Here is a 19236-nt window from a genome sequence, read left to right on the forward strand (position 1 = left end):
TTCAAGCAAAAATCCGTTGTTACATGTAATAACTAATATTATAATATTAAATAATAATAATATTATAAAAACGAGTAAACGGTTCTGAATCCGAGTAATAATTTAGTATCCGGTCCAAACCCGTATTTTCCAAGGAGGATCCAGATCCATAGGATCCAAATCTGGATCCACAAATCCGAGTAGGATCCATTACCCACTGCCATCTATAAGTGGGAGGTTGTGAATTGATTCTTGCAACCACCAAAACGTCGGCAATAGTGTGAAGCTAAATATGGCAGAGGAAGAGGAGAAACATAGTGAAGAGATGATATGGGGTTTAATCATCACCACCACCCACCCAAATTGGGTATTCATAATAAGTACCAAAATGTAAACAACAATGAGTAGAGTATTAATCTGATGTTTTTATCGCAAAATAAGTAATGTAATTCAAGAGTTTGGAAGTATTTTGAGTAGAGATGAGAGAGAAAGTATGGAAAGAAACAACAAAAAAAGAATCATTTTGGGAGAAGAGAGAGAACAACAAAGTTTTTTTAATTAAATGCAAGTTAACGGCAGTACCTTACAGAAGTTACTTAGAGTACCCTATTTGCAATTTTTATAACTAGGGTACCCAAACTGTAACTTTTGTGAAAGTTTAGTATCCATGTTTGTACTTAACTCCACAAAAGCCCTCAAAAACCTAATTAGTAGGAAAATCTGAATACTTAGGCTTTATTTGGTTTAAGGTATCCATAACATCATATGAAATGTGATCTATATCAATACATCATTCCCCTAAGCCCTAGGATATGTAGCTCCCTATCTATTATATAAGTTAGAAAAAATTAACGCCACCAGTCCAAACTATGAGCGTCCTGCCAAAAACGGTCCTAACTATTGAAAATCCATGAACGGTTCAAACTATGCACCTGATCTTCCAAAAATGGACCCAGTTACCGGGTGACCTGTTATCGTAGGTAATTCTGGTCACGTGCTTTGCTCGTGATTTATTATTTGATTTTTTTTTTTTTTTATTTTTTTTTATCTTTGACTAATCCGGTCGGGAACGTAAATCAGGGTTAATCGGGTCATTTTTTGCAAATTCCGACCTCGAATCTGACCCTTTTAGGGTTGAAATGATCTGTTAAACGTTGAGAGGGCTATTTTTTTGACATGTACATCAGTGCATGCAAATCGGGCTAATCGGGGTCGTTTTTTGCAAATTCCGACCTCAAATTTGACCCGTAAGGTTAAAATGACCTGTAAAATCTAACCATTTAGACGTTAGTTAGACATTAATTAACACACTAACCTTCATTATCAATATAATTTGCTGTTGATTATATAATTAGTTGCTAATTATGATTAGTTATCGAAAAATACCTAAAAAATTACAAAAAAAATACAAAAAATTACACAAAAATACAAAAAAAAAAACAAAGAAATACCAAAAAATACAGAAAAATACAAAAAACTAAAAAATACCACCAAAAAGTACAAAAAAAAAAAACCCAGCCCGCCCCCTCCCCTGCCCTGCTGCCCAGCCTCCTCCTCCCCCCTGCCTAACCACTCAAACTAACCCCCCACCCATCCCCGACCCAACCTACCCTCGAAATCCCCTTCCCCGACCCCACCCACCCCCAAAACTGGCCCCCACCCCCGAATTGCCCCAACCCCGTCGGACCCCCCACCCTACCCCCACCCCACCCCCACCCCCAACGATGCCCCCCAGCCCAATTCGACTAAACCCAGCCAACCCCCACCCAATCTGACCCCCCGAACCACCCCCACCCCATCCCCGCCACAGCCGTCAGCCCCCACCCCCCACCCCCCAAACCGCCCAGATTTTTTTAAAAAAAAATTTTTTGAATTTTTTTTCAGATTGTTTTAAAAAAAAAATTTCCCATTTTTCACATTTTTTCAGATTTTTTTTAAAGTTTTTTCAGATTTTTTGTAAAAATTTTTTGAATTTTTTTTTCTTTTTTGGTAATTTTTTTTAAAAAAGATTAAAATAATAAAAACAAATTAAAATAAAGTCACGTGCAAAGCACATGACCTGAGATTATTTCTTGTAACCGGTCACCAAGTCACTGGGACCATTCCTGGAAGATGAGGTCCATAGTTGAGTCCATTCCTGGATTTTCAATAATTGGGACCGTTTTTGGCAGGACGCTCATAGTTTGGACTATTGGCATTAATTTTTCCTATAAGTTAAGGGAGGAGTTATGATGTCCCCTTTGAAAGGACTAGAATACCCTTTAATAATTTAAATCAACGTTTTTTTTATAAAAAAAAAATTAAAAAATGAGAATTAATGCAACTTGCCATATGAAATAAGTCAAAAATGAAATATGCAATCAACATTAATAACTTGACAAAATAGATTGACACAATCAATTTACGAAGTAACTAATTAGAATCTTCAATAAAAAAAAAATTAGCCATATATCCTAACAACATAATATTTCGTATATCCAAAGTTCAAACAATATGGTTTATTAACATTTATAATCATTAATAAACTATACTAAAACCGCTTACTTGAAAAAACACATGGGGTGTATCGCTCAAATTATTGGTCCGATACTGGACGTAGCCTTTCGTCCAGGCAAGATGCCAAATATTTACAATGCTCTAGTAGTTACGGGTCAAGATACTATTGTTTAACCAATTAATGTGACTTGTGAGGTACAACAATTACATTACTTATTTTGCGAGTCAGGGCTGTAGCTATGAGTGGTACAGATGGTCTAATGCGAGGAGTCGACAGAGTAATTATCTAATAATCGATCAAATTTTTCAATGACGGTATAGAATAGTTAAAAACTGGTCACCTTCAATTTAAAAAGATAATAACATCTACAAAACAACCTCAATTAATTTACATCAGTATCAAAATAATTTTAGATTTAAAAAATATGTTCATTCATATGTATAGCTACCAGTGGCGGCTTTTAGCATGTTTAACATGTTCCATGGAACAGAGCCCCTTAATTGTGAGGGCCCCAAAATAGAGAAAGTTCAAGTAGTAAAAAGAAAAAGTTTATCTACTTATTTGGACTACTTTTTTTCCATAATATGATTATGTGAAGTATGGATGAGCTATTATATTATTGAATTCTTCAAATACAAGATCGCACAGGGCCTCTATATAGTTTGAAACGGGCCTGATAGCTACATAAGGTTGTTGACGTACGTATCGGGTGCATATACAAATAGTGCTAATATAACCAATCCTTATTTTTATTTTATATTTTTTTTGAAACGAACCAATCCTTATTTAATATAAAACCTAAATATACTAATTTCAAAAGATATATCATGATTTGATGTTAATGAAATTTCCATATGAACTATGTGGTTTATTCTGAATGTCTGATCTCAAACATTACAACATTCCTTATAAACTCTTTCTGAATCATTTATTTCCAATTCTGGGTTAATCTGGCTTTGGTAACATGTGCCATGCAGTCCAATTATAAATTTCCTTCCAATAGAACGTTCATTCTCAACTATTTTCACCGCCTTTTTCGACCCACAACAGGTTCTCTTCTAATTTCTTCATCTGAGTTCTTCTTCACGTTACTTCTATTAATTTCTTGCGCAATTTTCTCGAATTTTCATAATATTGTCTTATGTATTCATGCATTGATGCATTACTGCTTTCAAATTTGATCGTAATTAACGTAGTAGATTGACGATCAATTTCTTCATCAGGTTCAAAAGTTTACTGTATTAACAAATTTAAATTTCTGGATTATATTAGGCTTTAATTTCACTAATTAAGAAGTTGAATTAACATGTTTTGCGTTCATAACTCTGATTAATATTAAGTATCTTAACATTAGTTACTCTGTTATATAATTATATTATAGCATATAACTACATTGCTACTGTATGCATGGCAATTTTGAATTTTTGATTAATTGTTTGATGAGTGCTTTACGATGAATATTTGTTGTTAGATTTATCAAAATGAAATTCTTATGCAGCTGAAACAATGAGAAAACAAAATCAGCAAGTAAATCCACCAGCACCAGCACCACCACCAATGGATGAATTCTCTTTGAAGGAGACAAACCCGAACATACCATCCAAGAAGAAGTCTATGGCGAGTGCATTCGACATGGTCGAGCCAATGGAGTTTTTGTACATAAGGATAGTGAAAGCTAAAGAGCTTTTTGAGGACAATGATGATCTTGCTTATAAACCATATGTTGAAGTGAAGGTTGGAAACTACATGGCAATCACCAAAGTTGAGGAAAAGATGCCTTGCCCTGAATGGAATCAGGTGTTTGCGTTTTCCAAGGAGCGAATTCACACCACATTTGTGGAAATTATGACGAAGGCTAAAGATCAAGAGGAAGATGGAGGGAAGGGTAGAGTGATCCTTGATGTGAATGAGGTCCCAAAACGGGCACCACCAGATAGCCCGTTAGCTCCACAGTGGTATAAGTTAGAGGATTTAGGAGGAGTGTGTGTGAAGGGGGAGTTGATGTTGGCTCTTTGGATGGGGACTCAAGCTGATGAAGCATTTACTGAAGCATGGCATTCAGATGCAATTGGAGTAAGTTATGAAGGTGTTGTGAATACCAAGGCAAAGGTGTATATGTCTCCTAAACTTTGGTATCTTAGGGTGAATGTGATTCAAGCACAGAATTTAGAATTGACAGATAAGAAAAGGAGGCCAGAGGTTTTTGTTAAGGCTGTGTTTGGGGATGTAACAGTAAGGACAAAAATTTCTTCTAGTAGGAACGTTCTAAGTCCAATGTGGAATGAAGATTTGATGTTTGTTGCTGCTGAACCTTTTGAGAATCAATTAGTTTTGACTGTGGAGGACAAGGTTGGGAACAATAAGGAGGAGGTTATCGGGAAATGCGTGATTCATTTAGGGAGATTAGAGCGGAGGTTAGGTAGTAAACCAGTTGATTCTAGGTGGTATAATCTTGAGAGAGAAGTGGTAAACGAGGGTGAAGATGGTAATGATGGGAGAACATATAACACCAAGATACAGTTAAGGGCTTGTTTGGATGGTGGGTATCATGTTCTTGATGAGACTACTCACTACAGCAGTGATCTGAGGCCAACTGTGAGGCAGCTATGGAAACAGGAAATTGGGGTATTGGAATTAGGAATTCTGAATGCAACTGGGTTACCACAAATGAAGAAGAAAGATGGAAAAGGAAGAACAGATGCTTATTGTGTAGCTAAATATGGGCAGAAATGGGTTCGAACACGGACAATAATGGATAGCTCTTCCCCTCAATGGAACGAACAATACACTTGGGTTGTTTATGATCCTTGTACTGTAATCACAGTTGGGGTTTTTGATAACCATCATTTCCAGGGTCCTGATGTTGATGGAGCTCGGGATTCAAGAATCGGTAAGATAAGGATCAGATTATCCACACTTGAAATTGATAGGATTTACACTTACGCATATCCACTCTTGGTCTTACACCCTCAAGGAATGAAAAAAATGGGGGAGCTTCAGTTAGCCATAAGGTTTAGTTGCTCATCTTATGTCAACTTATTACAAGTTTATACTCAACCTATCCTTCCCAAAATGCATTACAGTCACCCTTTATCCTTATATCAGCAAGAATGTTTAAGGCACCAAGCCACTCAGTTGCTTTCATTGAGGTTAAGCCGTTCAGAGCCACCCTTAAGAAAGGAGGTTGTCGAGTATATGCTAGATTATGATTCACGTATGTGGAGCAAACGAAGAACAACAGCGAACTTTCAAAGGATTAAAGCTGCAATTTCTGGTTTAGAATATGCATTCAGGTTTCTAGAAACTGTATCTAGCTGGAACAGGCCTTTCCTTACAATTTCGGTGCAATTGTTTTTATTCTTCCTGATATTTTTCCCGCATTTTATATTTCCCTCCATATGCTTGTACCTCTGCGTGATTGGAATATGGAAGTATCGATCTCGTCCTATAAAGCCTCCACACATGGATCCTCAACTGTCGAATGTTGACAGGGTTGTTAAAGAGGATTTGGAGGAGGAATTTGATGGAATTCCAACATGTTGCAAGAACAATGATGTATTAAGGTTCAGGTATAACAGACTAAGGATCATGGCAGGGCAAGTGCAGATATTACTTGGAGACTTGGCAACTCAACTAGAGAGATTAGAATCACTTCTGAACTGGAGGGATCCTAGAGCTACAGCCTTGTTTGTCGGCTTTTCTATGCTTTCTGGGTTACTTCTTTATGTGGTTCCTTTACAACTGGTGTTTATTTTGTCTGTGGTTTACTTTTTACGGCCCCCGAAATTCAAGAGCAAACTTCCATCAATGCCTCTCAACTTCCTTCGCAGATTGCCCGCAAAAACAGATTCACTACTTTGATGCACAGCTGAAGAGGATCAAGTTCAAGCAAAAATATTTTGTGCTCATTCATTGCTTTGATTTATGAATGAAGTGTTTTGCTTTTCAGGTTTCTAGGCATATGCGTGATGTTTATTTCAACTAGAAACCTTATATCTTTTGAATATGAATTCGTGAAAACTTCATATACTCTTTTTCAGTTCTAAGTTCCAACTAATGATGAATTTCCCAATTGTCGGACTTTAGGATAAATATAGGGGTAGACTTAATAACAAAAACTTACAAGTTATTGAAAATATAGGCACAAATTATTACACGCCTAGGTGTGAGTAGATTTATGAGCACCAAAAGCTAATTTTTTACCTCATATCGGTTAATTCCAAATTTCCAATGAAGTCATTTTTACCTCATAAGTAGAAAAAAAGAAAAACTTCGGTGTACCTAATCTCAAGTATAGATATGTGCATAAGAGACTGTTTTTGGGGAGAGACATTGTGATAACTAACTACAAATAGGAGTCTATGATTCTAACTTAAACTTGATATATACCTCCTTTGTTTCAAAATAGTTGTACCATTTTGCATTTGGTCACTATTTATCAACCAATTTTGACAAATATTCTCTCACCATAATATAAGAGAAAACATAGTCAAAGTAAGATATTAAATTCATATCAATACGAAGATAAGCACCAACTTTTTATAATTTTTACTTGTACACAATTATAAATATGAAAACTGTCTCGACAAACATGAAAAGCAAATGGTGTAACTATTTTAAAACAGGGAAAGTATAATGAAAGATTTCTTTCATCAGTAATTTTGCAAATTTCTGCTACGACATTTGGGCATGTACAATATGAGTGCATCTTTTTTACTCGGAAAAATGAGTGACCCAAAGTGCATTAGGCTATCAAACATGAACAAGATCCATGTATAAATTTCAGCTGTCAACTGCATTGATTGAAATTTCACCTCCTGAAATTACAGATTCTGTAACCTTTTACCCCCCAACAAATAAAGCTACACCTTTTTCCTTTTTCTTTTTTTTCCTGGTCACCCTTATACCCTCCCACCCCCCCAATTTTTTTGGCTCTAAAACAAAAAAAAAGGCAAAAAATAAAAACAAAAAAAACAACCAAAAATGAATTGAAGAGCCTCTACCTACTCTACCTACGCAAAATCCCCAATGGAGAGAAGAAAAATAGAAAAGAGTACACACCCTTTTCCTCTAAATTCCCAACAATCCCAACCCACATTTTCCCCATCTTTTTCTCCTTCCTCAAACTCTGCCAACTGGGGTACTTTTTTACAGTCGTTCTCCAATTGCTTCTCCCCTTACAACACAGTATGTCTCTAACTTCTAGGTCTAATTTTGGGACCCGAGAGAAGTGGGTCTAGATTCATTTTGAGGCACCTGACCCAATGCTAAGATTGCTTGGTATCCATCCAGTAGTTCTCGTTGGAACCATATTCGCTTCTGCGATACCAGGAAGAGCCATAATTTTCTTTTCATATGAACATGTTTTAGGGGTACTTTCCTGAAGACTTCCATATTCTCCCTTCAAGAGATACCACCATGACAGTGACATCATCATGGTACTTCCGGCGATCACCTTGTGGGATATCCAACAAGTCATGAAAATCCATACCTGTATCCCGTCAACGAAAAAAGATAAATCAGATGCTCATATGTAAATACTAACCAAAATGCAGAAGCAACCACTAACTAGAACTAATAGGTATATCGTGTAAACATAAGTACTCCACCAGACCACCAGCATAGTATAGATAGGCCAAAGGCAATACTAACAACAAAGACAAAATTACCTGCTTTTTTAGCAGCTCGGTGTAGAAGCTCTTCTATTAGATGTTGTGCTGGATCTCCATCTGGGTATTTCTCCAAGAAATTTTCTACAAAAGAAACCACTTCCTGATTGCTGAGATACTGGTACAAACCATCTGATGAGAGCACCAAAAACTGATCTCTTCGTCCAAGTTTGTGGTGACGAATAGAAGGAATACATGATACATATGGTGCATTACCAATGAATTCATTCCTGAACATCTCCAATAGTGAATCATTAAACTTGGGCTGCAACACAACATTGGTCTAATCAATATAAAATTCTCCTTCATTCGCAGAGTGCTGCATTTGGAGCATTTGTATATAGGTGATACAGGGTGTATTACCAAAAAATCATCCTTCAAATTTTACAAAGACAAAATGCAACCACATCCTACAAAAAGCTACAAAGTCTTGCCACAAAAGAGAAAAGGGGAAGGCGCAAGGGGAAAATTAATGACAACGAAATTTTAGGGAAAATTTCACTTGTGCAACTGATTGGGTCAGATTCAGGTTCAGTTTCAAGTCGATCTCTGGCTGTGCTAAAAAATATATCATAGATAATGAAACTTGTAAAAAGGTGATATTGAGTAAAATGTGAGTTATTCGGGTTCATTTAGAGTCAAGTTCAGGTTTTTCATGGTGATTTCAAGATGGGTTTGGGTCAGGTTGGAGAACGTCAGATCTAATCTTGAAGATTTCCACTTTGCGTTCCTGAAGTTCATTTACCTCCAGAAGACGAACATGACTTCGTTAAGGTGGAGGTGATAAAAGTCATGTAATGGAGCTAGGTACCCATGCACATGACACTAGATACCCATAATGGAGGTAAAAAGAAACCACAAAAGAGATATTTTGCCCGACATCAAGTACCCAAAATGTTCATTTTCCAGACTCAAACCGAACACTCAACCCAACCACCCGAACCCAACCCACCCACCATCCCCCAAAAAGGGATCCTCAATACTTTGAGCCTACACCACCTACCCCTTCTAGATCTTATCGCCTCGAAAGAGGAAAAATCTCACAGGGATACAATAAAAACTCCAAAAATGAAATGTGCTTCAAAAATTGAAAAAATGAAGACAGAAAGAAAAGAAAAGGGCAAGGGGATATCAGGTCAGGATCTTCAGCAATGAAGTTATAGAAGTAAATCTGTCAAAGCTGTCCCATCCCACATACCCCATCATAAAACAGAGCGGGCGGAAAATAGATTAACAAAGAGAACAAATAAAATACATGAACTGAATGAGAAAAGTTGTCTAATTGCAGAAAAACTATGAAAAAACTAAAATATGTTACATAAGATCAACTCCAAATGACATACTCTTCTGGTTTAAAATAAGTAAACACAAAAGAGGCACAAGAACCAATGAGAGGAGAGAGATGAGGAAAAAAAAAAAAAAAAAAGGGGCCCATGTAAGGAAGAGAGAAATAAAGAGAATATCAATGCCAAATAAATTAATGTTGCAATACCAAAACTTCCAAAAACGGTGAGTGTTGGCACTTATTTTAGAACGGAGGAAGTACTTCTCAAACATTATCAAAGAGCAGACAAGTGAGTAGAAAATCTTCCAAAAAGAACTGCATTTTCTGTCTAGTAGATATATCCAGTTATTTACTCTATCGAAGCACAATTCTTGGGGGCACTGGTGGAACAGACCTACTGTGAAGCTGTCATCAAGGATTATAATATTCACAGTAGCAATATCAAATACAATGAGCATGACAATTCTCTACATTTTCACATTTTAGAAGCATCTCCAATGTGATTTTCAATAAATATATTTAGAATAAAGAGACACATTTAGCAGTTAAGGGCTCAAAGCTTTACTTATTTTTCTACAGAAATAGCAAGGGTAAGAATTAAAAGTAATATGCAAAAAACCATGTAAATGACTAACTTGTTTGAGAAACCCAGCTCCAAATGCTCTAGTAACCTTAAGACGACCTTTTACTCTATCATTGACAATGCAGTGGTTATCATCTGGATGCTCACGCTTAATTCTCAACACTTCCTGCAAAATTGACCAATAACAAGAAATCAGAAACAGTTAATGACAGGAAGCAGATGACAGCATTCATGTAAAGCCAATTACAAGTCATAAGTGATGACAGCATTCATGTAAAGCCAATTACAAGTTTTAAGTGATGACAACATTCATGTAGAGTTGGAGCATCACATAGTATAATATAATTTTTGATCTTAGAACTATTACAAAAACATAGATAGAACATCCACACCTTAAAGCCAAACATCATGTAGTAACAAACACAATAAAGCAACAAAGAATTGAAGAAACAATGGACATTAGAATTTAACATGTTTAACTAATAATGTGTTAGCTACGTGCACACAGTAGGGAGAACATATTTTATTAGGTTTAGGAGAGAATGCATATTAGAGAATATGGAGGCAAACGTTAATTATAGGGTTTGTGTAGTACCCTACTCATTAACCTAAACAGATGGGCCTAAACCCCAAACTAAAACAACATATACCAAAAAGCTTAGGGGGCAACTAGCCCCAACGAGACCTCGTGCTTGGTTAATCCTAGTGCCAGGTAATTTATTCAAGGCATAGTTCAACACATCTGAACTTCTAACTTCATTTAGAAATTTTTTCGTGGCATTACCATCAAATATCTGTAATATTAAGCCACAAAAAGTGAATCCCATATCCAAGACTAGCCATACCACTACACCATGTTAAACACCTAAAACCTATGTTACTCCGACACCTTCATTTACCTCAAAAACCAGTGTCGTGTCGACACGACACTTCACTTGGATACTTCATTTTAAACTAAAATCTTGTCTTTTTTCTACAAAATAGCCGAGTCAGACACTTGGACACCCGTATTCGAGTAGACACTCAATCTGTGTCTGAGCAACATAGCTTAAAACAATCAAGACAATAATCAAAACCGGTATTCATGTTAGCAACTTGAAGCTGATGAGATGTATGAAAGTCAAAGGGAAGGGTGCAAACATAGGATTTTTGCTTTTAAGTGGCCTGAAAGTGGGAACATGAAGGACAACTGTAACTAGAACTCAAGTATACACAATACATATAGACCCATACGTGCTTCATTGCATTTAACACCAGAAGCTACAACCAATTGTCTTATAGACTAAAATAGCCGGTAATTTCCACTTAGCCACCAAAATATTCCATAATATCCACCTGATCATGACATAGATAATATCTTTTGTATAATTTTTTTAAGGAAAAATCCAAGAAACAGGAGCAGGGCTGCATCACTAATGTCAATATCTCCCAAGGTAAGATGTATGGTTTTCAGAAGCTTTTTCAAGGTGCTATTGCTAGGCTAGAGTTCGTCAACTTCTTTATCCCTTTTCCATGATATTGACAAACGAGTGACAGCAATACCTCGCTGGAACCCAAAAAAAAAAAACATAAATATTACAGAGAAAACTAACATATTAGACTCCAAAGCGTAAGCTAAACAACACTGTGTGCACGATATCTGGGGGGACCTTCAAGATACTTACTCTACAACTGAAGTTCCAAGTATGAGACTCTGTCACAGAGTTTGGTTAACTGGACCAGAAATCCAACCAAAAGAAAGAAAAAGTGACTTGTAAAATTTCTAGCAATCAATTGACAATGTACTCTACAAATCCCCATGATCAAATTTCCCTTGGTTCGGCTTACACCTTGTGAAATAAGTAGCATGAGGCTAACCAACATTGCAGACTAAGTAAAAGGCTAAGCTGCGTACCTAGTACGATAAGACGTGGTTAATTTTTTGCCTCAACAAATGGTTGGAATATTCATTCCATAGCAACCAAAAGTCTTTCCGAAGGAGTCTCCTCCTATAGTGGGTTAGGGTCCCCTAAGCATAGATACGAACATGCTAGACATGCTGAGTCTCTTCCTGGAAAGAATATGGTGTTTTATGCACAAGGAACCAAGGTACAAGACCCTTTAAAAAGCAGAATTTGAAGTAAATATGACAGCATGGAAGATACTTGACCAGCTCTAGTCTTCTAGTCTAGAATGCAGCTCACATCAACCACTTAACATAAACATATCTAATCTGAGCATCCTATATCTCAATTGATGAATCTATGACTTGATTGTGATCTCATTGGACATTAAGAGTGAACATCATCTTTATTCTTCCATTCTCTCATTCTAATTCGTTACTAGACAGGCTCTCTACAGAAATTCTTGATTCTTAACACTGTCAACATACTCAACATCTGTAATTCTTCTCCAAAACAACTCCAAGCACAGATGATAACAGTTGTGTTAAATGAATACTTTACAAGAATAATTATTAAGTGAAAGCGCACAAAGAAAATGAGAAGATAATGGGAGGTACAATTAACTTTGTAAGGGCATATATTGAATCAAGAGAAAGTCTTTAGTCACTTAAAGCCAAGTTTTCTTTCACTGGAAACTCTGGGTCAAAACTTGGCTTTTCCTCGTATAGAAACTCGTAAGGTCAACATAACTATGTCTTTGCTAGAACTGAAAACACATGAACCACATTAGGCTTCCTTCAAAGCTCATTCTACATTGCTGATGCTCATATGACTATATTACGGATCACCTTTTCCTAATCTTGAAAAATAATGCAGCAGAAAAGACCTCTACACAGACAGAATACTATATAATATATCGTAGTACTCATCTGGAGCAAAAAGTAATACCAACATTATAAACAATTGAGTAATGACAATATTTAGCTTCCATTTTGGCAACACTCTTATGTTGGTCACATTCTTTACAGGAAGCAATCTCGTTGGCCAGTGAACTTATACAGATGCACAAAACTCATAAGATCTAGCATCCCAAAAGCTGATAAAGATAGACCTTCAACATCCAACATTTATGCATTGACTAACACATGATGCCAAAGCCCAGTGCAAGTGAGCACGGCGGATGGCCAACTTTAATAATCTACACTTCAGATATAGCACAACACAACACAACAGAGTATTAATCCCATTAAAAGAGGACCTAGGGAGTCCTAAGGCATCCAACCTAAACCATAGCTAGTTAAAGATTATTAAAGAGGCTGCTTAAAAAATAACCCAGAGATCTACAATTCTGATATGGAGCAACACTATGTAACCAGCAATACTGCTACAAAAAGTCAGCTGCACTCACTGTTGCCTAGCTCCGCTACCATTCCACAAAACACACACCCACTCAAGTCATTTAACCTTGAAGCACAAGCTGACGAAAGATTATCTATTGATAGCACTACATTACCATCAAGCCAATAGTAGAATATATATATATATATATATATATATATATATATATATAAAGCAACTATGTCGGATTATCAACACTTTGATGTGGGTATGGAGTATGGACACTTGAGACTTCATTTAGGACCAAAAACATGGAGTTCATGCACGACCTTTTCTGGCCCTTGGACACAGACACATAATGTGAATTGAGTGTGATTAGCATAGTATAAATGGCATTTGAAAGCATAACAACAGAGTATCCGTATACAGATATTTCAACAGACATAGATCTCCATCATTTTTCTGCAACAAAAAACAGAAGTGTCACGTTCAAACAAGAAGAGAGAAAAGGGTTTGGAAGGAAACTACTATGTACATTCCGTCATCTGAATAAAGTTTGATTATCAAAATGAATAAGGGCAAAGAAAACTAGCAACTGTTATAAAAAAAGTGGAAAGCTTGACATAAAAATTGGGACCATCTAAGAAAATAGATATTACCAGACAGGCTCGAAAAACTTAGAAAATATTGGCAATAGTGAAAGTAAAACAATAATTTTCAAATACATGGATCGACAAGTCAGAGCTGTTTGCATTTCACAAGTGACAAGAGTTCCATTCAATGAGCTCAGAACACACACAGGTAGATACTCATGGCTTCCGAGGTTTTAGGTTTCACTAGAGAACAATTACAAGCAAGTGGGATGAAAATAGAAAGTAGACTTTGCCCATAGCTAATGCTATACTAATATATGCTCATACTCTAACATGAGTAACAAACACCAACAACTCAATCAGATTACCAGAAGCATTTGAGAATACATAGTGCTCCTAAATCCCAAACTACAACAGAACTATGTTGGTTCAAGGTTAAGACGTAGCTTTACTGCTCAAGCAAAACTATTGGGTTCAAATTTCCAATTTACTAGCTAGGTCCCATTTGCTAGTTGCTACCATTAGATCCCCAGAACATTATCCTATTTTTTTCACACGCTTAGTCATTGATCCGGATCTGCAAGGTAATTGCAGTTTCGCAGTATCATTACTATTGATAAAGGCACCAAAAAAATCATAAAATCTGAATGGGATAAAGCCACAAGTCTGCCCTACCATCTAAGCAAACAATCAATTTCCAGCACCATCTTTCTACCTCGCAAGATAGATCAAGAGCAAAACAAGTGTCAGATAAACAATGAAATAATGAAAGACATCAGCAACTAGCATCTCAACCAACGGCAGTTTACTTAGCTACCACATTATCATTCTACCAACTCAGGACACCAAAAAAAGAGCAGTATGACCATATCAAAGCTGGAGTCTTACTTCTTGAACACTAGTACTATGGTCTGTCGAGAGCTGCAATGCAGTTAGCTTCATGGCTTCCAATGGGAGCTCATCGGCCACACTGCTCGGGTTTTCACCACTAGCTGTACATTCCTCGACAATGCCTTGTGTACTAGACCCACATTCTGCCTTATCCTTTGACCCCCCACTAGAACAACTCTCCTGGGGTTCCAATTGTGCAACAATAGCACGGCTATCCCCTAAATTCATCACATACACATCCTCATCCCTCATCAAAACAACCAACAAACAAGAACCCATCAATGCAAGCTCTGGATACCGATCAATCACTTTATCAGTCAAATCCAAGTAAGCTCCCTCCGTCTTCTCCAATGCCATCGACAATGCCCTCAAAACTGACTCGTGATCCACAGGACCCGTCTTTCTCTTACGACCACTCCTGCATGATCTCTCCTCAACTCTATTCTCAAATGCATCATCTACTTTATCCTTCTCCTCTTCCCCAAATCTCCACTGAAACAACCCTCTACTATGCCCATCCTTACTCCTACTTAACCCTTGCTTCAATTTCGATAACAACAACGACCTCCTACTCACAGCAGACCCTGCATTGCTAACACTAACAGCATCATCCACCGAAAACGCAAACCTATCCGACCCAGACAGATCAAGTCCATCTTCCGCCTCATCCTCTGCAAGGAACTCCCACAGCTTCCTCCTAACAATCTCCTTCTTATCCAACCCTGCCTCAAACGTAACCCTCTTCACCGCCCCAGCACCAGCACTAGTACATTCCTCACTGGCGGTACCGGCACCAGCACAAACTCCCTCCGTATCATCAACCGCATACACAATCTCACCCGGAATTTCCGGGCACGAATTCTCCCCTTGTTGTTGCTGTCCCAAAACAAGACCATCACTATCCTCATTATCCCAAAACAATCCTTTAAGCTCCCCAAAAAGCGCCCGGTACAAATGACCCATCAAAAACTCAGGAGCATCAGGGCCATTAAACCCATCATAAATCCCAACAAACAACCAGCCATGTTCTTCCGATACAACCACATGTACTCGATCTTCCCCTGCCTTCCCTAACGCCCACTGTACATTTACATTACTACCCTCCACGTCATCTTCCACCTCTCTCTCTCTCCTCCTTCCAATCTCCTCCTCACTACTCTCTTTCCTACCGACTACCGGCACAACCCACTGCCGTTTCTTCTCAGAGAAGCTTCTATACAACTTCTTAAAACTCTTCTTCCTCTTCTTCTTCCTGTAGGCCCCACCAAGCGGCGCTGAAAACGGTACCCGACCCGTATCTGGACCCGAACCCGAATCAAGCGGTCCAGACAACGCACCACGCTCGATCGGACCGGATAGAAAAAAACCAGAGTTATCCCCTCTAGGAACCGGCTGTAAAGGAAGAGCAGCAAACGACGCCGTACAATCAAACCCGTTTACAATTGAACAAGCCCCGTAATCCGCAGAGTCAACCTCAACCGTCCTCGGCGTTGAAGTATTTGCAGAAACGTAAGCACCAGAAATGGTCCGAAAACCGGTTTCAGGTAACCCGGTTTGAACCGGCGGTCTAGTAAGGTCGGATCTGTCGTCAAAACGAAGAGAATGAGAAGGAGAGAGAAAATGATCGGAAGAAGTAGGAGAGAGAAAACGAGCTGATGAACGAACGTAACAGAAAGAGTGTCCTAGGGTTTCGTCAAGTGGTTGTTCAGCTGTAAAAACAACCGAGTCGTGGTTGTTGTTGTGGTTGTTGTTGCTAGTGTTGTTAGCGTCGTTGCTTGTTTTATGATGGTAGTTGTCAGGTTTCAGACATGGAATGAGGTGAGAGAAACCACTTCCCATCACATTTGACTCTCTCTCTCCGACGACGACGACGACGTCTTTCTCTCTCTTACTCTTTACTCTTTACTCTCTCAGTTTTTCTTCTTCTGTATTGTTGTTGTTGTTGTCTTCTGTGTAGTAGTAGTAGTATTTCTGACTCTCATTTTTTTAATTTTGATTTTGGTTTTAAGAGTGGTGGGTTTTTTTTAAAAAGCGGAAAACTAGTCAAACGGATTCAAAATTCTTAAACATTCATTCACACAAAACACACCAGGGAGAAGAGAGAGAGAGAGAAAGAAGAAGAAAGGAAAGGATGGAGATTTGCTTACCTTATGGAGTAGTAGTACTTAACTAGTTACTCTCTCTTTCATTCTTTTTCTTTTTCTTTTTCTTTCTCTTTTTCTTTTATTTTTTAAAAAATTTGGTTCTTTCTTGCTTTTCTCTCTCTAAAGACTTGGAATGTTGTTGGTTTGAAAATGGGGAAGAGGTTAAATTCAATTTTGGAACTTTATGGTACAAAGAGAAGATGGTAGTAATTTTCAATTTCTAAGGTCAATACAAAAGTGCCACATTATTGCATTGTGGAATCGGTTTTTAAAGGAATAACAATTTGTATTCTACAGAATCATTTTTTTTCTCTATTTATTAGAATTTAGACATTGCCAGTGTTGCATCATATTCATAGTCTTTCACTAAACATCAAATTATGTTTTTCGATTAATCATTATTTACCATCTGACTTTTCTCTCACTTTTCATTTTTTTTCTTCATATTTTCACTAGTATGTTTTTTTTTTTAACCGGATTTTCACTAGTATGTTGTTATAACTACTTCAATTTGGTTTTTTAATCAAATATTATAAATGGTTATAAGAATGATAATATCATTAATATGTGTAATCCCTCTGTTTTTGTTTTTATTTTCTTAGCATATTTTTCATTATGGTGTTTTAATAAATTATTACCTTATTTCTACAATTAAAAATAAAAGAAAAGCTCCCAAGAAATAAGCGTGAGAAAAATCTTTTATTTAATAGTTTTCATTGCTTTGTTTTCGTGTTCTTTTCAAAAATAATATATATGAGTATAGTAAGGGATATATGATAGTACGTTACAAACCATCTATAAAAGCATTGAGTAAATTAATAATAAACAAATTAAGTAAAATATATATAATAGGGATAACGTTACAGAGTTACAACTCGGCGTGAAAAACTGTGGGTATAGTGGTTTTGGCAAGATAAAGTAGTTCGGATATATGGTAACGGTTACATTATGTGTGGAGACTAGCTAATTATTTCGGCATTTAATATGGAAAAAAAAAAAGTCTATACAAAATCAAATAGATCCACTTCTAATAAATAAAAAGTTGTCAGTGATAGCTATATTAAATTTTAAACATGGTGCAAGAAGAAAATGTGAGGACATCCTTTTCTTAAGAGAGTAACTTAACAATATAAGAATAAAGAAATAATCTAGAATAGGATTGGATCCAACAACATCAACGTCAAACTTGGGACATAAATAGTGTTACCCTCGAAGAATGTGATCAATGGATCGGAGCAAATGATGGGATCGGATATCATCAATGAAAGATTGATAACTACATGTGCCTTTTAATTAGGGCGTTATAGATCTTCAATCAATCTAATCCAAGAAAATCATGTATGCTTGTTTAATAGGAATGAATCCTAATCCTTATTAGATTAGAAATAAGTTATTGTAGGCCAATTGATCGGTGAGAAAACGGGACCAACCCTAATCGTGAACCGTACTCGGCCCTAAATCGGGCTATGAACCGTACTTAACATTACACCGACCTATTGAACCGATAGAGAAAATGCATAAAATTACTTCATCCTCGCCTTAGTTATCAAAAATACTAGTGTATATGGACATTATTGAAAATTATTCATTGTAAATACTAGTGCATATGTAATTGTAATTTTAAAAATCAAAATACATTTTCATTTTCACAAAAAAAAAACTGAACTGGCCCATCACTGCTCAAACCCTAAAACAAAACTGAACCAGGGACAAAGCAGAAATCCAACCCTAAACTTGAACTAGACCGGTCAACTGTCCAATTCAGATTCATGCCAAGCTAAAATTGTCTGGCCTATAAACGGACCTGATCTGACCAAGCTCGAGTTGTGACCATGTCTATTGTTTCATTCCACACCTACATTTCTATCCTTTTCTAAAAAGCTAAGTGCCTTAATCATATGATTATAGGATGATACTACTGAACATGTGGCAAATACTTTAGAATTCAGATAATATAAGTTTTTCTTGTGATTAAATCGATAGAGTGAAATACTCCTATGATCAATTGATGCTAATAATAGTGGGTCACGACAGTTGACCTGACAAGGCCCAAAAATAGAAGTGATAAAAATAATTAAAGTAATTCTAATACTAATAAGAGAAGGGAAGAAACACTTAACCTCAAAAAAAAGCTATAAAGAGATAATCATCCTCTCATAACCAAGACATCCGAAATCCTAATGAATGACCTTTTACAAATCCCGACCGAGTATCTTTCAGAATTGATTATTTAATTTTGTTTCAAAAAAAATTAAAAATATATACCCTCATTAGACAACTGAACCCAATATCAAACCCACATACATCACATCATTTAACGACCTTGATTTTATCGTTCAGGAGTAGTTTTTTTTCGAAAAGAGAGTTTATTTGT

General features: G+C 36.8%; 2 protein-coding genes across 2 annotated transcripts; one reads left to right on the top strand and one right to left on the bottom strand.

Moving 5' to 3' along the window:
- The first annotated feature begins 4033 nt into the window (after positions 1–4033).
- On the top strand, positions 4034–6349 carry LOC104892952 (FT-interacting protein 3). The gene has a single exon (XM_010678979.4). The coding sequence runs from the start codon at positions 4034–4036 to the stop codon at positions 6335–6337; it is 2304 nt and encodes a 767-aa protein (XP_010677281.3). The 3' UTR covers positions 6338–6349.
- An 817-nt stretch (positions 6350–7166) lies between these two features.
- Positions 7167–17110, bottom strand: LOC104892951 (protein phosphatase 2C 29). Its single transcript, XM_010678977.4, has 4 exons — positions 14716–17110; positions 10066–10179; positions 8146–8410; positions 7167–7967 (listed from the first exon to the last, which is right to left on the bottom strand). Exons 1-4 carry the CDS (start codon positions 16555–16557, stop codon positions 7843–7845), a joined length of 2346 nt encoding a protein of 781 aa, XP_010677279.1. The 5' UTR covers positions 16558–17110; the 3' UTR covers positions 7167–7842.
- Positions 17111–19236: the final 2126 nt, after the last annotated feature.

This window comes from Beta vulgaris, chromosome 5 (assembly GCF_026745355.1).
Source record: "Beta vulgaris subsp. vulgaris cultivar EL10 chromosome 5, EL10.2, whole genome shotgun sequence".
Classification (NCBI taxonomy): domain Eukaryota; kingdom Viridiplantae; phylum Streptophyta; class Magnoliopsida; order Caryophyllales; family Amaranthaceae; genus Beta; species Beta vulgaris.